This window comes from Anthonomus grandis, chromosome 4, assembly GCF_022605725.1.
Source record: "Anthonomus grandis grandis chromosome 4, icAntGran1.3, whole genome shotgun sequence".
In the NCBI taxonomy this organism is placed as follows: domain Eukaryota; kingdom Metazoa; phylum Arthropoda; class Insecta; order Coleoptera; family Curculionidae; genus Anthonomus; species Anthonomus grandis.
The window spans coordinates 18,882,157-18,907,863 of NC_065549.1; the positions used below are offsets into that span (position 1 = coordinate 18,882,157).

At 34.6% G+C, this 25,707-nt stretch overlaps 1 protein-coding gene across 3 annotated transcripts in view; it reads left to right on the forward strand.

Moving 5' to 3' along the window:
* LOC126735697 (S phase cyclin A-associated protein in the endoplasmic reticulum) overlaps window positions 1–25,707 on the forward strand; it is a 206,783-nt gene that overhangs the window by 172,040 nt on the left and 9,036 nt on the right. For all 3 annotated transcript variants that reach the window (XM_050439761.1, XM_050439763.1, XM_050439762.1), the window contains 3 exons: window positions 1,457–1,622; window positions 1,680–1,871; window positions 10,736–10,930. In XM_050439761.1, coding sequence (XP_050295718.1) covers window positions 1,457–1,622; window positions 1,680–1,871; window positions 10,736–10,930 — 553 coding nt within the window. The remainder of the gene's footprint in view (window positions 1–1,456; window positions 1,623–1,679; window positions 1,872–10,735; window positions 10,931–25,707) is intronic.

Genomic DNA, 25,707 nt, shown 5'->3' on the forward strand with positions numbered 1-25,707 from the left:
GCCACACCTTTGGTACCTGGTGATGGACAGTCTCCTCAGGAAGCTAGAACTTGAAGGATTCTATGCACAGGCATACGCGGACGACGGACTAGTGATGGTCACGGGTAAATTCGTGAACACAGTCTGTGAGCGAATGCAAGTCGCGTGCAGGATAGTGGAAAAGTGGTGTCGGGAGTCAGGGCTGTCGGTCAATCCCGAAAAGACCAAGCTCATTCTCTTTACTAAGAGGCGGAATTTGACAGGCCTTAAACCTCCCATTATGTATCAGACTCGCCTAACTTTGAGGCAGCAGGTCAAATACTTGTGAGTCATTTTAGACAGCAAGCTCACGTTTAAAACTCACGTAGAGCAGGCAGTAAATACGGCGGCCCTAATATGGCAATTACGGCGAACAATAGGTACTCTTGTCTTAAACCCCACGTTCTACAGTGGCTTTATACCGCAGTCATACGACCGAGGATCTCGAGTAGCGAATAAACGAGAGGCATTGGAAGGTAACGGGGGGATTTGCATCTACTCCGCTAAAGTCAAGCTGCCCTCAAGGCGATTCAGAAACCCAGGACCACCTCAGCGCTATTCCAGGAATGCAGAGACGCATTGGAAAGGCTTGCAGCACACAAGAAAGTGAGACTGAGGTGGGTCCCAGGACACCAAGGTGTTGAGGGCAATGAGCGGGCCGACGAACTGGCAAGACAAGGTTCCGTTAATCCCTTCGTAGGCCCCGAACCTTGTCTCGGTCTTAGCAAAAAACAAATCTCCCAGGCACTTAATAATTGGGCCTGGGAAAAAACAAGGAAGAATTGGAGGACAAAAGGATGTAGACAGGCCAAGGAAATGATACCAGATCGTGACGGCTCTAAAGCAAGGCGACTGCTATCAAAGACTTAGTGGGAATCCTGACCGGGCACAACATTCTAAACAGGCATCTACACCTTCTTGTAAAATATAATAATCACAACCAAATATGTATTATGTTTACTAATAGTACTACCTTTTGTTGTCGGTCCAATTTATCCACTATGTCTCTCAAGCTTTACCAATAGAATGCCATGCTTTATTAAATACAATGCTGGGGATAAGTTAGTGAAAACACCCATGGTTTCATTTTTGCAGTTCAATAACCCAACAAGGTCATCTATGCTTTTTGATAGACTTTAGAAAATACTGACAAAATTTAAATTTGCTATGCACAATGTCTTTTTTATGTATTAGCCTAACAATAGACAACTTAAGTTAGGTTGGAAAATTCATTTTTTAACAGATTCATTTATTAAGTATATCAAAATGGAAACAGATATTCCACTCGTACCCGAGGTACCTTAAGCTCAGCGACTGGCCCAACAAACATTCCACATGTCCTCACACATATACTCTAAAATTGTTGGACTGGTTAGAGGATAACTGAACGGCACTCTTATTAAAGAATTTTGTTTCAAAGAATTTCTATTTGTTACAGCTTCAGCGTTTGCTCTGGTATCGTTGAGCACCTGGCCAGGTGTTGCTTGGCTGTCAGAGGTCCGGTTCATGATGTACAACCTGCATGCTCATTTTTCCTTGCAGCGTTAGAGTTTCTGGCAGCTCTAGCCTATCATTGCCCTGAAGATAGTGATCCTACACATCTGGTATGTTTATCCTCCAATTTTTTAATGGAATTTTTATCAACAATATTTTTCTTTTAGGTTTCAACCCTCCATGCTACAGAACTATTAGGATGTGTGTCGATGCTTTATGGTTCCTTGCTGCCTCCGGATTCTAGCCCGAGAGTGGAAGGGCAGGCACCACAACTCATTCCAACGCCATGTCTTAGTCTTGCCACTGCCACCTTTAGGTTCTTAAGGAGAGTGGCTGAGGTTGACTTGAGCAAGTTTCAGGTAAGTTTTAATTTTTTTTTAAGTTTTCGCGTGTATTAACTATTAACCATATGGTTTAAAATATATTTTACTGTACGTGTTTGTCAATTCAACTGTTATATTTAGATTATGACCATATTAGAAAAAAGTCGAGAGAATGATTAATAGCTGCCCCGGCCGGATAATCTATCTTATTTGATCTGAATGGAATAGTCTCGACGTTTAAGAATTTGTATATGTTATATACTTAATATGTACTACATTTACCAATACCAGTATTTTTTAAGAAACACAACTTAATTTGTCTAGAAATCCAATATTAAATAGCAAAAAATACTCTTATTCTAAAAATTATGACTTTTTATTATTATAACAATTCACTTGAAAAAATCGTTCCTTCTCGAAAAACGAAAACTTTCACACTCGCACATTTCCCCAACCAAGTTGGCATTCTCAGATAATTAAAACTGAGTTTTAAAATCTCCTAATGATGCCAACTTAATAAACAGTAAATAACGAAAACACCGATTTAAGATATAATAAATGACACTTACCAGAACATCCAGTTAATTTGGATACCTCCTCCCAAGCGTTTTCTTTCCTTAAATTATCATGATAATATGTGTTTTGTTTATCATACAATATTCTAAAACTGCGAACAGCTTGGATTAAAATTTCGTTTGACATATTTATTAAATCAACGGTTTTTAAAATTTTTTAAAATAGTTCCTCACTCTATGCCAAAAAATGCTAAAATAGTCGCAGGCGTTCGGTGCAATCGGCAAAAGTTGCCCTCTCCACAATATGAGATCGTAGCCGTAGAAAACCGAACCGACCGAACGTACCGAACCGATTCAGTGCGCGTGGCCCCATTTAAATATATGTGAAGCAAATCCGGCCGATTGTACCGACCGTGCCGAGACGGTCGATGCCGATTCAGTGGGCGCCGTGCTTTACAGGTGTACAGGTCAAAATCCAGTGTACAAATCTTTAATGTCGATTTTTTTATTATGTACATTTCTAGTTCAGCAACTGCAGTATTGAAACTATAGTATTGAAGTTTCTTAAACTATATCAAAAAAGCAAACATTTTGTACAAAGCAGTATTTTAAATTTATATACTCCATTTTCTACTTCATTCGCTTCTTTACATTTTGAACTTTATACATTTGAAGATCTAATGTGTGTTAAGTCGGGATGCTATGTGCAGAAACCTATGTGGAAAAAAACTTATTTTTTAAAATTGGTTCTAGAGATCCATTCGACCGCGATTGGTAGAAAATAATGCTTCTGTCCTCTCGAAAATGCTAGACTTGAAATGCTCTTCCCAACCTTCTTATGTCTGGTAGACTAAGGGTTTCAAATTACTTCAAAGAAAAAATCCATTGGAGTCATTGTAGTAAGTACACTTTGTTCAACCAATGTATTCAACTATTGGGAAAGAGTTGAACGATTAGGCGAACTTGACAAAAACATCGTCTTATTGCAATAACATATCGTGGTAAATGTCCCACATTGGAGTGAAAGGAACGTTTCTAGTTATCTGGGTTAATTTCTTGCAAGATCGTAATGCACGAAGCAGTCAAATTATAAATTATTCAGATGCTAAGTCCGGCCGTATTCTCCGTTATGTATTCTCCACACTACTATGAGGTACCAGAGCATCCCATATAATCTCAAGTAACCTCCGAAAATAATTAACATTATTTTGACTACGTTCGCATAGACCGCATGCGTATGTTTTGATTTCTTCGTATGTTTTTTTGATTTATTCTTTTAATATTTTGTAAATAGATTACAGCTCTCCGATCGTAGCTATCACCGGTGCATTAATATCGATTTATTCTCGGTAAACTCTGATACACATATGCATTATTATTCATATCCTAATATTTTTTACACGGATATATATATATATATATATATATATATATATATATATATATATATATATATATATATATATATATATATATATATATATATATATATATATATATATATATATATATATATATATATATATATATATATATATATATATATAAATCGTTCTATAGACTCTCATTTACTTCGTTCATCTTAGAGATATAACACAACGGGATGTATAGTCCGTCTAAAAAATATCTGCAATTTTTTATAATCTTAATATATTTTCTGTTCGTGACATTATAAGACAAAGTAATGCGTCAAGTAGATTGTGTCCATAGTGGACTATGTATAAAATCGTATGTTAACAGTATCTATCAAATATTGTTGATTGTAAACACGCAGGAATTTGTGAAATAATATCGCAAGTAGAAAAAAGAAAAATGGTTGAAAAGGCGTTCGAACCGTTAAAAACCTAGTGCAATTGACTGAACGCGGAAAAAATGCACTGTATGAGACAATTAAGAACAAAACTGAGCCCGATGTAAGACCAATTTCGCGAAGACTGCGTCGGATTCGCGGCAACAACTTAAACAATAAGGACGACAAATCCGAGCCTAGGGTTTCGAAAACTGACCAGCAGATTTAGAAATCAAAAGGCTACATATCAAGGAATCCAAAAAATATCTCTGCAATAACACCTCTACAAAAGACATGAAGAATGCAGTTTTGTCCACTTTTCAATGTGATAATTTCAGCAATATCATTATCTCAAAATCCTCTCAAGAAAAAGTATTACCTTTTAAATTTCCAAATTTCCCACTAAAATAATGGGATGCAATATCTCAAAGTGATGTTACTCCCTGTCTATAGATGATTGCACTGTTAATTCTGCAAAGTATTGTCATATTTTAAATGCTTTTCTTCTTGAAACGGCGCAGGCTTTATATTGAGAAGGGTGGCGTTTTCAGCAGGATGATGCTCTATTTTTGCCTATACTCAAGCAATTGGATGCAAGAACATCAACTGACGACAATTTAATAGCCAACAGCTCCAGATCTTGGTCCCATTGAAAACATATGCAAATTAATGAAAAATGTTTTACAAGCCTGGATCCCCACCACCGAGCAGTAGCGCAGTGAGGCTTTCACCTAGTTTCCTGTGTACATGGACGTTTAGTTAAGTGTTTAAAATTAAATGGATGTTGTAAAAGAAAATGAAATGAATTGTTTGTTGTTATTTTATAATTAAAATAATAAAAATACATACTGCAAAATTTTAATTGTGCTTTTTTTATTTCGGATATGTATGATCTGCCTATTTAATTTCTAGCTGCTTTTGCCAGGCCAGAATGTTCGTTATCCATGAAACTTATTTTATACCACTTGCTCGAGGTCACAGAAATCGATTAGAGTTTTTGCCGGACTTTCGCATCTATGTTAGAGTAAAAAGAATTCTAATGCAAATAGTCATAAACTGCTTCTTTAAAATCTAGGATTTAAGAACCCGGTATATAAAGTTAACAATTGGCGATCGCATTTACTGTTGACCTGACCTATCCATATTTTGGTGACATTTTAAAGATGTGATATCCTCGCCAGTGTTAACGCGAAATGAAAAGTGTCATCAGTTATTCCCCTTATTTGCGGTCACACCAAAATCAAACCATAACGCAACCCAATCTTTTTCCATCACACGCCCGAGTCCTCCTTTTCTAAACCATATCGGTCCCGAAAGAAACGTTCCGGGCCCCCATAACGCGACGTATCCGTATCCCGTAATTAGCGGCACGCTCGCGAATCCCGAAGGAACCAACCGCGTGCCCGTCTAAGTACGCAGGGAGTCCGGACGAATCCCCGAGGAGTTCGGGGGTTAGCACACACATCGTTACTTACACGAAACCGCCGAGTGTGCTTCGACGGGGATGTTGTAGTTGTAAACCCGCTTCTCGCTGAGGGATTTTAAAAATTTAACAGGAGTTTTTAGGATTCTGACTGGCATTTTCATTGGATTCTATAAACAGGACGTTGTTGAAATTATATAGATCTAAATAAATTGGTTACATATCGGCTATACAAAAAATATATGCAAACAAATTACCAACAATTTGCTAAATTGGAATATATTACTTAATAAATTACGCTATTGATGTAATAGGCCAAAATTGGGCCACAAGTTTTTCTAATTCCAGCTAGAAAACGCAATTTATACTAGTAGTAGTATAAAGTATTATTTTATTATGAACATTTTCTTAGTCGCTAACCTGACACATTAGGTATCGTGATATCATGAATTCGTCTTGTGAGGAAAATTGGAAAAACTAGGCATCTGACTAGTCTCATTTTGGTCGCTACGTCGATTTCCAGATTTTAGTCAGTTTGTCAGTTGAACTGCGTTTAATTTCCTCAGTCTCCGCAATCCACTACTGCAATCCAGTATTGGTTAATGCAAGGTACACAAGCTCACTCCAACGTCTATATTATTGATTTCCGTTTGTTGGTTTTGGTTGTTGGCTTTTATCTATTACCACAATCCTTGTCTTTGTTCTGTTCGAGACCTGCCTCTATTTGACTCACTAGGCAGCCTCGCCTCGCTTTCCTAGTAACACAGATTTCCAGTTAGTTCCTCGTTCACTCTGACCCGAGCGCAGCTCGTTATGATGAACATAATGTTCATTATTTCTATAATGAACGCTATATAGTAATTTATACATAGATACATACTCAGTTTCTTCTTTAACACAGCATGAAGGCATATTATGTACGTTATCTTAAAGACAATTTAATGGATCAATAAATGAGGATAAAATCAAAAGATAATCCTTGATGGTGTATTTTCTGAAGAACTTATATTTACAAAAGTAATTACAATCATTCAAGGTATCTTCATATAATGTTTGCTCCATTTTTCTTTTATCCATCGTACCGAACTTTGAAAGAATATATTTTTTAGTCAATTTGGCTTTCAAAACAAAATAAGCCCGAGTTACGAAGTATTTTTCTTATCTTAGCAGCTTTAGTTGAGTTTTAGGGAGATAAGTGCAACCGCAATGATATTATGTGATCTAGCGAAAGCTTTTGATTGTGTCGATCACATACTGTGGCTGCGTAAGTTGGTACAATATGGGTTTTGCGGCATCTCATTGTGTTGGCCAACCTCCTATCTAATTAATATTGGATATACTTCTCAAGTATATCCAGTAAGTGTTAGTGTTCTTCAAGGCTCTGTATTGGGACTTCGCGAGATTAGGGTTCTTAATTATGCAAACGATCTTCTAGACATAAGAACAACCATTGAAAGCAAGAGTCTGTGAAAACTGGTGCGAAGAATCTGTTGGCACTAAATGTATCAAAAATATTTAATAACATATAAAACTAATACATAAAACAGCACGAAGTTTATGAAATTCCAAACTGATTTTGATTCCAGGTGGATGTGCTGGTCAATACCGAATTATTCTGTAAGATTGCTAGGTTCTCCTAATATTTTTTTGGTTAAAAACGAAACTTTAATGAACAAATAAACAAAACAGTGCGGAACGGCTAATAAAATAGGAATAACAAGCTTTAAAAGTTGAACGAGAGGGCGGACCCAAACCGTTGAACAAACAAACCCGGTGGTATAACTGGGACCGGGGAGTTGATTTTCTATTACATGATCGAAAAGCCAAATCCGGGTTAGTGTTTGCCCGGTGGATGGTCGGCCGGGCGCACCGTGGCCTTTTAATTGAATCATCAAACGATGATCCCGGCACAAATTGGTTTTGCGTAAAGCCGACCGCACGGTAGTATAGTCGCAAAGCATCACGCTCCCGAGAGTATTCGCCCGCTCTGCAGTGTTTGTTCTTCGAATTGGTTTGTCTTTTCGATTCTCTGTGTATCTAATTGGTTTTGTTTACTGTATGCTAATTAACTTAATTTTCGTGAAAGCTAGCAAAGCCTTGAATTAAGGGCAGTTGTAAATTAGAAAAGAAAACAATATTATTTTGTTTTGTCTACCATAAAAGATTTAAAGATTGTTTATCTCGAACGTTTCATTTAGCTTTTTAAGGGCAATTTTTTAATAATAACTATAACACCAACTTATGTAGTCAGAGACAGAGATCATCAACCGCACCTAAATCATAAAAGCTATTTTTGCCACAGGAAAAGATGGAATATTTCTGCATTTATTAAAAACTTGTCATTTGCTCTTTACCATAATTACATTATTACCCCAACTTTTAAAATTGAAACCGTATCATCTTAAAATTTCTTCAACATGTAGTCAAATGAATAAAACTAGAACACCATTGTATTGAGGACATTTGTTGATTGTCTCAAGGCGATGGAAAGTCTGTACATTATTAAAGGAATATCATCAAGTCTGAACCACTTAAAAGCCATAGAACGAACGCACGAGGGGTACTATTCATTGCTATGGATATTTTGAGTCTTGTCAAGTACTTTGCGACTGTTAAACCCTGGTATAACGAGTTGCATCCTGGCGGTTTCTATTATTCACAACGTTGTTCCAGAAAATATTGACGCTGTGCAAGAACTAGTATCATGTGATTGAGGCATCCCTGGAAATTAGTATGATGAGAATCAATAAGATATTTTATAAAAATTTTGTGAAAAAAATTGGTTTGCGTTGGATTCTGCATAATTCAACAAAAAACCCAAAAAAAACTCATGTCAATGGTATAAAGAAAGCTGTGTATAACATCTATACACGTGACGGATCTATGCGTATCAGCCCAAAACAAAAGAACAATACGGACCGAACTCCGGGAAAAGTGATTTGTGCACGAAGCAAACGATTTCCTGTTTCTTCGTAATAACTGGAAACATGGCAACCGTACTATTAGAAAAAGGTAGAACAGTGAATTATGAATGGTACACGGGCATTTATTTGCCAGAAGTGCTTGGTGAAGTACGATAAAAGTAGCGGCAACGAAGAATCATTCTTCATCATGACGATGCAAGTTCTCACACATCGGCTGAAATAACTGTTTATTTGACTGGTCTGGCAACACTATGTACCTTAGACTCCATTTGACGTTTCCATCTGAAAGTCTTGACGTTCTTAACGCTTTTAAGGCTTTCATTAGAACCTTTCTTCATTTGAGTACAACTTGTCTTCTTAACGGTTACTCAGAAATGTCTGTTTCAACGAAAAAATTTCATTAATTCGTGGACACTTTTGTGCGATAATGTTTTACGACTTTCGACGTAGATTATCAAGATTTGAGTACATGATTCAACTTACTTCCACGTTTGAAAAAAAAGCTCCATCCTTTGCCACTGAACTGGTATAACAAGTTCCATCCTAGCCGTCGTTCGACGAGACGAGACCTATAAAGGTTAAAATCAATTGTGATTCGAGAAAAAATTGATGCTGTGCAAAAACTATTGAAGGTGGCTTATGGTGAGATTCAGGCATCCTTGGAGATGGGTATGATGAGCATAGATAATAAGATATTGAATGAACATTCTGTGAGAAAAATTGGTTTGCGTTAGATTACGCATAATTTAACAAAAACCCAAAATAAATCATGTCAACAAAGGATCATTCTTCCTCATGAAAATGTAGCTCTTACACGTCGGCTGAAATAACTGTCTGAAATGACTGGCCTGAGTGTTAAATAGATGGCTTATTCTTTGTACGAGGGATACTATTTATTGCTATTATATTTTGAATCTTGGCAAAACTAAGTTCTTCAGGCGCCATTTGACGTTTCCATCTAAAAGTCATCTTCTTAACGCTTACAACTTGTCTTTTTTACACAGTCACTCAGAAATCTTGTCTCAACGAAAAAATGGAGTTATTAGTTCGTGAGTACCTTTATGCGATAATTTTTTACGACTTTGGACGTAGATTATCAAGATTGCTTCTGTTTTTGGCAATGAAGTTGCATCTTTTGCAACTGTGAAACGCTGGTAACTAAAATGAGTTCCATCCTGGCCATTATTTGCTGCATTATAAGATGAAACCCATGAAGGTTGACCAAAATCAATTGTTGTTCCAGAATATATTGATGCTGTGCAAGAAGTAGTAAAGGAAAATCGTCATGTGAGTTATTGTGAGAATGAGGCATCCCTGGGAATTGATGATGCGCATCAATAAGATATTGTATGGACAATTTGTGAAAAAAGATGCCCAAAAAGATGCTCGTGGCAATTAAGGTAAAGAAACGCTCAAGAAATACAATTGCGGAGCCTCGAAAGCTGTATATAACAACTACACAGGTGACGATTGTCGAATCTATGCGCATGAGACCGAAACAAAAGCAATTCATTGTACGGAGCCAACTCCACAAGTGTCACAAAATCGATTCGTGCACAGAACACATCGATGCAAATAATTTCCTGTTTCTTTACAATAACCATATTGTTAGAACAAAGTAGAACATTGAAGTAATTTACAATAATATAACAATATCGTTTCATTATTAGGTTCACAATATCAATAGCAATCCTAGTATACTGGACTACAAAGTATGAAGGGAAACTACAGGATACATTCAATGCAGATAGAAATCTACTAAGAGGAAATAATAAGGCACCATACATATTAAGCTTAATAATGCTTTTTTTAGTGAAAGTCATAAAACTCACTTCTTCTATTTGCTTCTAAATAATAAATGAAAATAGAAACTAAGTGAATCACGGTAGAGTAAGCTAACCTAGAAAACCTCAGAAAAAAATTCAATAAAACAATAATTCGATCTATGATCCCATGAGGCAGATGAAATAAGTAGCTGCAGTTCTTGTTTTGACGGTATTTGAAGTTCGACGGCTAAAGATAATATTGGTCAAGTGCTTACTTGGTCCGAAGCTTAGAACACATTCCCATGTGTGCACACATTCATAAAACACAATCCCATGAAAAATTAATTGTTACTGGCTTACAAAAAATTGTCCACCAAAACTCATTTTTCGTTCCAAAGATATTACTTGATGATTTTTAGTTCAATATAAATTTAAATATACTAATATACTAATACTTATTAATTTTTATTCTCGTCGTTTCAGGAAGTGTTAGGGGCAGAAGGAATTTCCCTTCAGTTCAGACATATAAGTAGTCACTTGCTCTGGTCCTGTGCCTCACCTTCAATACCAAAAGTAAATGGTAAAGACAATACTCCTGTAATAGAAGCTTATGAGGAACTCCTACATGAAGTCATAACAGTAACTGGATACTTCGCAGTTGGTAACAATGAGAATCAGGTAAGTAGTTTATGTAGATTTTATATTAGATCCATATCATTACGTAGGCTATGCGTGTCAATTTCAACTTATAATAATAAATGTAATTTCATCCGTCGGAATTAAACTTTGAAGAAAATTAGTTGTTGTATCATCAAACGTCAACGTTTTTCTTAAAATATCATTAATAAGGTATTCCCTATTAGTGCTTACTTCTGGTTCAACAAGGTTAAGATTTGGATTTACAAATTTAACGACTGCTTTAACTCAAAAAAAAAAGATAGACGGAACAACAAAGCCCTTTTCTAACCCGTGTAAAAGCACAAAGGACCATGTCTCGGCGGGTCCCGTAGTCTCTGCGACGTCGAAAATAGACGATAAGCGAAGAGCCGGTTGGCGCCCTCGATATCTAAATGGGGCCCCGCATAACTCACAGCCCCGCCGACCGGCCTGGAGCGTGTTTTATATCAAATTTATTATTTTCGTCCCGACCGCAACGTATATACGTGCGCGGTCTTCGGTTCTGGGAAAGCATCCACCGAGGACTATCCCCGTTATCAAAGAACTTTTGAAGATTACGTCGGACATTCCTTAAAACGCCTTAATTAAAATATTTCGAGGAAATCGCAGGAATACCACGCCTGTCGAGTTTTTTTTTAAGTAAATGCTTGCGAAATTGACTATACAGTTATTTTATTCATAATTTTAACTAAATACCTTAACTGAGCCATTATTGAAGGAGACGAATAAACCCAAAAGTAGAAAAATATACTCAGTATAGCCCAAGAACAATCCGAAAAGAACGGTTGATGAAACCAACTAACGCCTGATGAGAAGCAAAAGAAATAATATAGTATAAATATTAAAAAACTGAATGTTTATACGTTAAAACCGAATATTTATACAAACTATTGAATCTTATTCGTGTAGCAGATTGTCAAAAGGTAAAAAAAGCAATACTTTTATTACATGTTCATCTTGTAAAGGTGCATTGATAATCAATCCGCGAGCCAAGTTCCACGTCAAGTGTAAATTCGGCATACTAACAATCGTTCACAATAGATTTATAAATTTAAGGTCCGAATATATAGCACATGCGCTGCAGTTATTTTTTCGGTGATTCACCGATTTTTATTTTTATTTTGTTAATATATTTGTCGGGTTGTGCGTACTTGTATTTTTATTGTATCTCCATTAATAAAAAAATTTCATTACATAATCAGCAGGGAGAATGTAATCTTGAGTTTTTGCTCCAATGTGTTTTGAATTATAGGCCTCTTTATGATAAGGCAGATATAGGATATAGGTTTCTTATACCAAAAGAAAAACTGTGGGGCTTCTGTTGCAGGGTCTTTGTATACTACAAGTAAATTTGTACTTACAACTTTACAATACTTTCATAATTTAGATGATGCATTGGAATATGTACCAGGTCAAAGGACATATACTCAGATCGTCAATCATCATCAAGAAAGTAATAGAGAGAAAAGCAAGAAAAAAGTTGATGTTTCTTCAAAAGAATCAATTGAGCAATGTCCTGCTAGATGTTTTAATTGACATAAACTATATTAGAGCAAACACAGATATCCACTATGATAAGTTTAATTATTTTGAACCAAATACTGGTGTCTTAATGGAGGAACTATAAACAAATGTCATTAAATTAAAAGATCTCTCAGGGAAATGAACTACTTTTATTATATTTATTACGAATACACTAAATATCCTTGATAACCTTTTTGTTTGTTATATTTTTGTATTTCATCTTAAGTCATATCTATTCTTCGTTATAAGTATGTTGAGGGTTTTTATGTTTTTAAGTTATTTTTGCCTAGAAAACTTAATATAATCATGTACCTATATTTATAAATAAGACTGAGCAGGGGATTAGGTGGCTTTGGCACTTTCACTGTATCCATGAAAATTAATTCTTCTTTTAACAACAAACGTGCCAAGGTAATATGCAGCAATTACAACGCATTTAATCCTTTATTCATAGTTTGTTTCGTTAGCATCAAACTTAGTTCACTATTCACAAAAGAAAACAACAGTATCCTGTTTCTCAAAAATTCTCAAAATTAAATAAAAAAAACATAAAATTATAGAAAGGTAATAATTACGCATGTCATAACTCGGCACGACATAAAAAGCCTGCAGCTTGCAAACAATTTTGCATTTTTGCTTTAGCACACATGCTAAAGTTGAATTTTATTGTGAATAGTCCTATTACTTATAATCTACTTAGCATGCGTGTCCAAGTGTCACTTCACCCCCGAATTGATTGTGAATGCACCTTTAAGTCTTTTCGCTATTAGTACTGAATTTCTAATGTATGATAGATAATAATTTTATGATTGTCTGAATATTGCAAAAGTCTTTGTATTATGGATCAGTTAAGAATTACACACATTAAAGGGGCGCAGTCGTGCCTAGTTCGCGGTTCTCCGGCATCTAACCCAGTCTCGTGATTGGTCACTTTTGGCAATCTTAGATAAAATACAATAAAAAAAAACCAGAATAAGGTGAAAATTGGTCAAAGTATTTCTTATTCGATTCCGATCACATCTTTTTTGTTGTCCAATGAATTATTTTATATATTTATCCATCAAATTTTTAATTTACAAACGAAAATTTCGATATTATTTGATCGTTGTAAGATTTAATAAATTGCGCAAAAAATGTTATCATAAGACTAATTAAGAATTTTTAAGGAAAATATGGATTAAAAATTTAAATGTCAAAAGGATAAGTTTTTTGGTATACTCTTATTTCTAGAGTATTTCAAAAATTCAGATCTTTTTAAAATACTTTCAAATGAAAAGCATTATATTTAGTAAGTTATCTAAGAAGAATCTCAAAAAAAGAAAACAACAGCTTTTTTTAATTTTCTCTGTAAATATTTCTACGGTTTCCCAGATCCCAATGTTACTCTCGAATCTTAGGATTAGGAATTTTTAATGTTTAATATGAGGAAATGTTAGCATCAAATCATATATATAGCGCAATGTTAAAAAATGGACCTCATCTTTACGTCAAATGTGCAAAGATTTAGTTCACCTAAGTCCATATTAAAAATGACTGAGTTGTGTTAAAATAACAGTAAAAAACATATTAATTTTACCCAATAAAACTGTTATTGCTTTTGTACTAATTTCTGTCACCGAAAAAAAGTTTTAGGCTTTTACAAAAAGTTATTAAGGACAAATAAATGAGCCCCTTATATAACTCAACAATACCAAAACCTTTAACAAATTTTAAACAATACAAAATTTTCACAAATATTTTATGAAAATTCAAACAAGGTTTCAAGAATAACAACCAGACCACCGTGTATAGAATCTATAAAAATTTCAAAATTTTTGGAAAAAGAATTATATTAAAATATTTTTCTAATTGACTTCTACTAATTTTAATATTAAAGCAACGACGAAAATTTTTTAATTTTTGAAATAGCTCTAGCCTATTTATCTACTTCAAAACACCGCATTCAAGCATTCAATAAAATAAATCAAATTTCCTTTCCCTCTACCCACAAGCTCGTACTTCCCGCAATGGCGCTAGCCGCCATCGACGGTCTTTTACGAAACTAACAACTTGAAAATAAAATGTTAGTTGCGCCATCTGTCACCGCCGCCAATTAGGTCTTAATATTATTAACCGCAAAGTTTCCGGATTTGTTTCCGGAAGAATTATATTAAGTTTTTAGTTAACCCATTTCATTTTGTTTGTTTGAGCGAAACCTGGTTAACAGACCGAATCTGAACAATTTCTTGGAGATTGATGGATACATTCTATATAGTAAAGATCAGTAACGTAGAGAAAATTTAACCAGGAGTTTTGTAACCAAGAACCTACAAAGCTATTTAACACACTTACACAGCAGGAAAAAAACTAGTCCTTGGCTGACACTTAATATCTAACTCATGATGAACTTACGCAATAAAGCACTACAAAAATGAATAAAAAACTAAAAATCTAGGTCAATATTTTAAAACACGAAATTTGACTCGAACTGCCCTAAAACACAAAAAGGGCTAATTTTGAATTTAAACTAGCAAACCGCTCATCTAATAAAGCTATTTTTTGCAAAATAAAAACTACTTACTAGATAGTATAGTTTATGCAACCTTGATTTATTTAACACTTATTTTGTAGCCTCATCGAAACTATTCAATCAGACCTATAATAACTGCCTTATTATGCCTTATCAAGAAAATTGGCCGAATCGATTCTTTTCAATTTATTCCTATAGAAGAGTTACCAGAATATAAAATTCTGTTTGTTAAGTCTAATGCTACTGGAAATGACGAATTGAGTTTTAAAATAATTGTGATAAACTATCCACCGATTATAACATATTTGACACATATTATCAGTACATCTTTAGAACAGGGTACATTCTCTAAGCCTTGGAAAGTTGCTTGAGTTTTACCAGTGCCTAAGGGAAAAAACCAGCGATTATAAGAGCCTATGTTCCACTACTATTTTGCCAACTTATTGTAAAATGTTTCAGAAGATTATTTGTAGTCAGATGAAGGTATATACTTGAGTAAATATAATATTTCATCCATAAATAAATCTGGAGTTAGAGCTCTACATGGCTGCTCGATAGCTTAAAAGGGCAATCCAACTTTATTGGTTCTCCTTGACTACACAAAAGCGTCCGATAGAATTAATCCATTTATTAATTGCGACTTTAAAATATGTTGGCTTCCGTAATAGTTCCTTGAACGATAGATACCAATATGTTTGTTATCAAAATACCAACTCTACTCAACTTACATTGGAGAACGGGGCATCTTAAGGATCCACTTGGTTCTATGGTGTTCTCTTAGTATATCATGTCATTTGGTACTTGCTTGGATCATTGTAAACCATATGTCTATGCCGAAGAGAATCAGATTTAGCAGCTGGTCTAGAAAAATTGTATAGTGACATTCAAAAATTATTTTTATTATCTGAAAAATACTGTTTACCTCTAAATCCCACCAAATCAAGAGTGATGTTTTTCGGGCAAAAAACAAGCAAGAGAATTGGTTAAAACTTTAATAAATCTGAATATTATATTAAACAACCAAGCTCTTTTGCTGACAAATATTTCTCGTAATCTAGGCCTTCTCATTATCAGCAAATTTATAAACGCCTTACTCTGCTAGTTGTTAAACTATACTTTAAATCACTTTCAGTATTCGCTCAAACAATAATTGTTATTACAAAATAAAATAAATCTTACAAAACTTATCGTATAATTTTTTTCTTGTCATATACACGGTGTCCCAAAAATCAACGATAAGCCAAAAATGGGCAATAGACCAGGTGCTCAGGGATTCAAAAAAAGTTTTTAAAAAAAATCATCCATTAATAACCGAAAAAAATTGACACCCCTTGTTGATCACTTAGTACTGTGATTACAAATTTTTTGAATTTCTTAACAATTTTTTTTTAATGTAACCGTAAATAACCTTTCGATAAATTACAAAACTAGATTCTCTAGAACACAACTGTTCACATTTTTAAGAAATTATCAGATGTTTGCTTTAGTTTCCCAACTTTAACTAACTGTCCTGGAAAAGAAAATTACTTCAAAAGTTGACGTATTTAATTTATTTTTTGACTGATTTTAAAATGGTAAGATACTTGCTAGATTATTGGTTCAATAGGGGTGTAGGTATCTTTTTTAATCAAATGTACGCCGCTATTCTAAGCTAAGTTAATAATTATACAGTCAAAATTAATGAAATAAAGCTTTACTTAAGTTGCAACTAATGTTCAAATTGTCTGCCTCCATGCCTGATATGACGTTTTAAATTGGATTAGTGTACACTTTTTCTTAATTTTAATTTCTCACTTTTTATTAATTATTGTTTCCCGTAAAGTAGATGCCAGGCTATTCTTCTACCTCTCGCCCTCTCTGCCTGTACGGGTATTCCCTGTTCAGAAATATCCCTACAGGGTAAGTAAGGCAGGTAGTGACGCAACTAAGGTCATTAATAAGACCTTTGTTACTGCAGTACTTTGCTGTCCTCCGTTTATTACGCATTTTTCTGTATTCGTCTTGATATCATGTTTTATTTATTTTGGCTTGGTTTGGATTTTGACTTTAAACGAAACCATGCCAGATCGTTATACTGCGCGGGAACATGCATCTCATCTATGGAGAATGTCAATGCAATGCTAATGCTGCAGCTAGACTGTATCGTCAAAGGTACCTAAATGAAGAGCATTATCCAGATAACAGAGTATTTCTAAATGTGCATCGATTACTTCTAGAGGTCCGATTCCCAAATCAAAGGGGTGGTGCGGGCAGACCGCGCTCGCCCGACGAGGCCTAAGTCTTACAAGAAGTTTCATGTGATCCGAGAACCTCGGTACATGGAATATAAATAAGAACAGGAGTGCCTAAAAGTTCGGCACATCGAATATTGAAAAAAAAACAATTACATCCGTACCACGTACAACGAGTACAAAGTTTTTCACCTCGAGACTACCCGACAAGACTTGAATTTTGTTAAGCAATGTTGCAAAGACATAGAGAAGATCCGCGATTCTTGGAAAGAATTTTATGGCCCGATTTCTTTTCAAGATATCGGATCGACTTTTAAGAAGGAATGGATATATAAATCTCTACAACATACATGAGTGGCATGTGAAAAATCCACATTTACACCGAGATGATCCACATTTACACCGAGTTCACAAGTTAGTTTAAAGTAAATATGTGGACAGGAATACGTAATGGTAGAGCTATTGGACCATTCGAGTTGCCGGAAAATTTGTGCTGTGAAGTGCCACTAATATTCAACAAGACGGCTACCCGGCCCACTATGCTCGTCCAGTAATGGAATTTCTGAACAGAAAATACCCGAATAGGTGGATAGGGCGGGGTGGAACAATGGCGCGGCCGCCACGATCACCCGATTTAAATCCTTTGGATTTCTTTTATTGGGGAGCAATCAACAATCTTATGGTGAACAGATCAACAATGGAAGATTTGCCCGATTATTAACGCGATCTTATTTAAAAAGGTCTAAAATGTGTATTAGGAATAAGGGTAGACAATTTGAGCATTTATTGTGACCCTAATAATGTTTTATTTCATTTACTTTAATTTTTATTTATTTATTTTGACTGTACAATTATTAACTTAGCTTAGAGCAGCGGTGTACATTTGACTATGTACTTAAAAAAATACACCCCTATTGAACCATTCATCTAGCACGTATCTTAGCATTCTAGATTAGGTACGCCAACTTTTGAAATCACTTGCTAAACAGTGAAGTAATTTTTTTTCCTGGATAGTTAGTTAAAGTTAGGAAATGATGGTGAAAAGAATACAATTTTCAACACAAGTTGAGCAAAAACTGAAAATTTCTTAAAAATGTGAACGTGTTGTGTTCGAATTTAGTTTTGTAATTTATCGAATACAGAACCACAGAACTAAAAAGATTGTTGTCTATGAATGCCTATAATTTTAAAAGTACTCAAGATAATTTTTTTCTGACCACCTCGTCTATTACCCGTTTTCGGCTCATCGTTGATTTTTGGGAGAGCCTACGCATAATTTCATCAACTTAATTTTTTGGTAATGAGGTAATCTTACATCAAGCAGAATTTCGAAGTCGAGGCATTTTGTTATGCTTAATACTGGTAAACGACCGAGCAGTAACTAAAAATATCTGTATTAATTACCTCCCACAAAATGGTTTCTTCACAAAAATTAAGAATGGTAAACAAGAACAAAGATAAAACGTTGTCGTTATTACCATAACATGCTTTAAATGTAGCCATTATGTTGCCGAAAAATGAAGTTGAAGGAATTACTTCTTCTGGGTGTAACACTCCTTATGGTAAGATCTTTAAATTGAGGTATCACCGGAGCTCCTTTTTTTAAGATGACAACTATAAGATGCTCATTATAAGTGGTTATAAGTGGCTCTCTATAAGCCACGCTCAAATTGTAAGATAAGGGAATCAAAAAGTAGAAAAGATAGTCTAGCTAAAAATGATCTTGAATCTTAACGTCTTAAGACTGCTTTAGGTCATTAAAAATTAGTCGTTCTTAACTTATCATTTTATCAATCATTTCAATAATTTAACCCATAGATAGCCAATATTTTTTCGGCCCGTCAAAAGATCTCGATATAAAAGCGATACCATCGGTGAAGACAGAAATAAAGGCCGAGCCCAAGAAGATTCCATTACTCAAAATGCCGAAATCCCTTTTGAAAATATGTGGACATTTCAAAACAAACGGGTCCTCTTCTCTCCACCGGGTAATCGTGCTCCGCGCGCTGTCTTGAAACGTATGATTAAGCTAATGTCATTTTTCCATTAGCGCCACCGAGAATTAACGACGCTCGGATGTTTTATGGGGAATTTTCGGAAGGGGCGTAGAAAATAACGTTAGGGAGTAAATGAGCAAATCATATTCGCAAAACTGGCAACCATCATTTCGATAAAAAAAATTTACACAAGGGCAACTGCTTATACTTTTGAAAGAAATGAAGTCTGTACAGGGACTTGAACAAAAAAATCAATATCATTCTGATGCCTGCTAATTGCTAGGTCATTAGTCTGTTCGGAAAACATACAGGATAAATTCTCTACTACATAATACTAAACCTTCGATATGTCGATGACATAGTTTTAGTTCAGTTATTAAAGAACTATGCTGCATCATTAATATTTATCTAAATGCGCAACATATTTGGAAAAATACAAAACAACAAAAACGTGGAGGGCTAATCTGTTTTCTGGCTAAATCTGCTGAAAAAGTCAATTGAGAGGCACCAGCAGAACCTAACTTACAAAACCTATCCAAAGGATTTGTCAACCGTATTCGCCGGAATAAGGAAAATGACAACTTTATAAAAAACAAACGGTTTCTATCGAGCGGAGAAAAGGGAGCTAATATGGATAAAATATATATGGATCTCCAAAAAACGCTACTAAGACTCCCAAAGATTTTCCCCGTTCGGATCACAACGTAAAAACCATCTGAAAACCGACAAAGAAACTCTTAGTTTACAAAAGATTAGGGAATACCGGGCTAATACAAACAACAAAAATGAGCAACAGAAGCAGAAGATTTTGTTGCTGCATTTAGCAAGAAAGAAGAGCAAAAAGAAGTAATGCAGTAAATGCACAATTAATATATGGATATTTTCAATAGATAATGGTGAACTAAATTACTCCACCATCACAGCACCTTTACTGACTTCGACTTCTGCAGTTCATTTGGATCTATTAAAATATTCTTTTAGGTCAGAATCTTAGAGAATAATAATTTTAACATGCAGGGTCTTTAGAAAAAAGGAGAGCATTTCATCATTTGTTCACAAACCTTCAATATATATTCGATATGTTGATGGCACATTTAAATTTTAGTGGAGATGGACAAATATCGCTCTTGGACCGCATTGCAAGGACGTGGATCCCAAATTAGTTTTAAAGAAGTAACGGGTTCCTAACGAAAATACTATAATGAATAATTAGATTAATAATATTAGTCATGATACAATTGATTAATTCAAGCTTTACAAATACAGAGGCATTTTCAATAGAAAAGAAGAAATTATTATTCGAATTTCTTTACCACCTTGGCTAGATGTAGATACAACCAGTCGACATCAATTACTCTATTTTCAGGAAATTTAGATCATAATTTTGATATACAGCGTAAAATATACATGAGTACTGCGAAGGCTTTTTAGGAAAAATATAATGCATCTGGCCACAAAACTTCAATATATATTTGATGTCGATCAAACAGTTTTAGTTTACTCTCGTTGAAGAAAAACTGTTAAAAACCAATTGCGCAAGATTTGAATATTTGATTCACCATGGAGACCGAAAAAATTGCATTCTTGAACCTCAGAACAAAGGCATGGACACCAAATTTTTCTCGAGAAGGACACACTACCGCAGCTCCTTTCAAAGATACCCTAATTGGATAATTCGAGAATCGACATATATTCGAAAGGAACATCTTACAGTTTCAATTCATAGATAAGAAGAAATTGTTGAGTCAAACCACTATGAAAACTAATCCTTAAAATAATTACAGCTAATTCCTATCATTTAGCTTAAAGTGTCCATAATTTTGACTTTCAGTCTGATACTGAAGTTATCATTTGAAGTAGAAGCACCTCTTAAGAGCCATGCATTCGAAGAAACATTAGGACTAAGTTTCACTATATGAAGCAATATAATATAATAATATTGTGCAATATAATATAATAATATTTTTCTAAAGAACTTTCGTTATATTCACCTCCTAATCATATCATCAACAGCAAAAATGATCTTTTACAGGGCTGGTGTTTCTTGGATCGAGAACTGACCTCTTATTAAAATCTTCGATTCCTGCTATATCTGTATCTCTAAAAATGTAATATATAATATTCAAGTCAGATCTTCGCGGACTCTGAGAAGTAAACATGCTCATATATCTCACATCTGAAACTCTTTATTCACGAGTTTTTCCTCCCATTCATTGTTTTTTTAAAGAACCTTGCTCTAATCTGCAGAAGCTATTTCTGTCATTTTAATTACCATAGTATTTCTGGAATAATTGCCAGAATGTTACTAGTACCTACGAGATAATATAATTTATCATTGGTTTTATTTAAAATCAAGACTTTCAATTTTGAAGAACTTAATTTTGCAGATGATCATGTATTTTACCTACTTCACTCAAAGGTTTGCTGATAATATTTGAAATGTTTCCAAAATATATATTAAAATCTATGAAGGATCGAGTGCAAAACACAATTCATAATAACAGTAAAAAAGTATCAAAGATGCAAGCGAATAATGGTTGACTGCTTGATATTTGTAAAATGATGCAGAGGATTTGTGAAGACCTTCACAATGGCCTGTTTTACATTTAATAAATCGTAATTTTGGAAATACCCCAGGAATATTTAAAGCTGGTAAAATCTCTTTATAATGAATAAGGATTGAGAAAATCAAAGAATATAATCTAAAAATTGAACACTTTTCAGGCAATGTTTGAGTTATGTGACGTGTATAAACAATATGTTAATACACTGCCACGGATATTTCAAAAATTGTTTTATGCCTCCACTCTACGTTGTCACGTTACCAAAGAATAATTTACGTTCTTATGCGAGAACTGTCCCAACCGAAAAATGACACGCGTCGTGTTAGATATAAATAATTCAGAATGAGAGTTTGATCGCGTAGAAGGGTTATTATTTACTAATTTTTTACTGATGTTCTGTTTCCATTACCGTTGTTTATTTTATGACCGAAAAAATGTATGGACGTTTATAGAGCGCCAAAAAAAGAACAGAGTCCTGAATTATTAAACTTTTAATGAATTCCGCTCGTTTCGGTATTAATGGGTCGGGGATAAATAATGCGCCATATCAATAAATTCACCTGGCGTTATTTGTTTATTGCAGTGGGATTTTCTTTTAATGTTGTTTGTCGAAAGGTCATTAGTGACTCTTGGTATTTTGTAAATTTAGGTTTTCTAATAAAAAGTTCCAGAATTTATAAAAGAACTGTTTAGAGATATTGAAGCAAGCTGTTTTAAAGTAACTCTGGTTTACCTCACTAGTTTCTTATTGTGTTCACCTGAGTACTTGCTATTTTATATAGATAATTTATTATTCTCAACTTATCAACGTAAATTACACAACAACAGAATTATCAATGCATGTTTCTGCTTTTTGTCTTCTTCAGGACGATGCAACCAAAATTCATTTAAAATTGCAACTATCACCACCTTGGTATCTGCGTTGCATACACAAGTCACAACGCATTGACTTTGTCAAATAAATTTCTTTTGATAATTGCGTTACACTGCTATACATTTGTGATGGTCAAATGTTTACAAAGAGAGCAAGTAGTTAAACTGTAAAATTCGGGTATTTTAAGATTAAACTTACGTGAGTATTGACAATGCAATTCATTCAGCGAGCTCCACCATGTATACAGCAAGAGATTGAGAGAGATCTTCTTTCTTCGATGACTAGCTAGTGTCCCCTAAAATAGTTAAGGCTATACCAGACGCTCCACTGCCGCTAAGCAGTAAGCATCTCAACACTCGGAAACTAAGATAACATATACCGAGATCTTAGAATCCAAATGTGTAATTCCAGAAGACAAGTGAGGGCCCTCTATAACTCACAAGACTAACTCAAAGGAACAGCGCGGTCAGAGGGCATCCCTATCGATTGCTACACAATCGACCACAACATGGTAATACCTCGCTAAACAGCGACAAACTCTGGTATACCATAAAACTCTAGCCATGGACTTATACAAAAACAATATAAAATATTACTCACATGTCGACATGATTTACCTGTGCACAAAACAATCACACCTGGCAAACTATGACCACTCTATATACAAGGCTCTTTATAAGCCGAAGTGCTAGCACTCACTGCCTCTTTTACTTTTTTGGGTCTCTCTCAATCTGCTTATATTATTATTAATGTTTAGGGTATAGATTTTCAAGGACGTAAGATAATTCTCGGGCGGTTGAGACACTTTTAAACGAATATAGGGTGTTTATAAAATATACGTTTATTAAATATATTAAATTACCTTAGGATATTTTACAGTTCTTATAATCCTTTTAAAAGTCGATCATCTCAAAATTAAAATTAGATGTAACAATAAAATTAAATTTAGACTATATCTAGAGAAACACTAATCTAAAGACATTTGATAATGCTTAAGACATTTTTTATAAGAACCTCAGAAGCTATCATAGGTTTCTGATAATAAAAAAGGAAATACTGCTACCTACTCAATAATCAAGGTTTCAAGATCTACTTCAAGAATAATAATCCTTTACAATAATAGAAAGTCGTTAAATGATAATCTAGAACTATGTTTACGATTTTTATTCTGAGTATATAATAGAACTCTTTTCTAGAATATTATGTCGCATATTTATCCCGTTTGGCTTTGATCTAATTTCCGTATTTATATTGATGCTTTTTTTTTAAATCAGATATACCCAAAATCTGGAAAAATCTTGCGTATCTCTTGCGTTTTCTAATATTCTCAATATTGTTACTGAGGGTAGCAATGATAGAAATTATATTGGTAAAAGGAAAAACGGATACAAGTCCTATTTAAGACATGCATTTTGTTAAGAAAAATAAAAACCTAAAGGTATCAGTAGTATCTAGATTAAAAATAAAATTCAGTCAGGCGAAGCGTAGCTGAAAAGCTACTCTTACTTAACATATACAATGATGATCCATGTTTCGCTTAATACATTTGACATATGAATTAATGTTATCTATTATTGGCTGTTACCATTTATAAGCTCATGTACTCCTGGCAAGAGTTTGCTTTGATATGCAATGTCTACCTTAAGAGGACGCAATGTATTTAAACTCCACCAACAACGGTGTTTCTTTATCTTGTAGTGTTAGAGGTTCTAAGCCCCATAATTTCTGTTTTCTGATCAAGTGCACTATTAGCCAGGTTCTAAGCCCCATAATTTCTGTTTTCTGATCAAGTGCACTATTAGCCATTTCCTCATAGTATATCACTGCAGTTAGTTTACTTGCAATTTTATTTATTATTTTCTCTCGCACATTTGAGTAGTGTACAGATTTCTGTCTAAAAGAGCGATGCAAGAGCGATTCTAATTATAGAGTATCTCATGTCTTGGTTTTTTTTTAAATTCCAAGCTCCCGAGACTTTGCCGATTTTTTATCTGTCTGAGTACCAGATCAAATTTCCGCGAATCCCTATAGTCACTGTCATTTCACTCTTCTTGGTTTGGATACGCAACTTCTAAATATGAATCAAAGATACATTTGGGAATCAAGTGATTCGACATCACTTAAAATGCTTTATTCTCACAGATTGTCATCATTCTTTGATCAGTCGAGTTGAATGTTGTTATATTCCATCCGTTGTAATCCCAATCTGGCTTTTCTTTGAACAATTAAATAAATTGGTGGTACGATCAGATGGCTCTTCATGGATCCTGTGGACGTAGTTTTTATGGCTCTTCTTATACATAGACAAGCTAGTTTTTGCATTCTAATTTCTGTTTTGCTGTAATTTGAAATGTGTTTGGTCACCACACAAGAGCTGCATACATAATGGTTGGTAGCTGTACCCTAATGTGTCCTAGTGTACCATCTTGAGTTGCAACTCCCCATATCTGTCCATACATTCAACTATATATTTAATTTTCTCCGAAATCTTAATTGAGGGTTCCGAGAAAACAGAGACGTTTACCTGGTGTATTAGAGGTCCTATTAAAGGTGTTGGTAAATTACACTATTATGGATTTAAGAAAACTGATATTTAAAACTTTTAAACTATTTAAACTTTAAACTATTTAAACCTTCTGTGTCCATTTTCTCGTAAAACTTAAGGTCAATTGTTCTTTTACTGTTGTATTAAACTTGTCTTGAACAAGTCACGAGACAAAACCCTTCCCTAGGAGTATCTACGTGTTTCGCAGTCAACTTTTCTGTTGCCTTGAATACGTCACGAGACAAAATCCTATCCCAAACAGACTAAGCAAACATTGTTGAGCAACAGTTGATCAACTCGTGAGTTGGCTCAATTTTTACGTGTTGCTCAACAGTTGCGCAACTGTTGACAAACTGTTGCATGATGTTCGCTCCCGAGGCGGTACATAAAAGGAAATGTTGACCAACAGTGCGTTAACAGTTTCGCCGGTGTATACGTGCGCAAACTTGTCAATATGCGTTTAGTTTAATTCAGGCATTCGAGAGCGGGACATCGGCAGAGTAACGTTCAATTCATTTGAAAATGTCGCACGA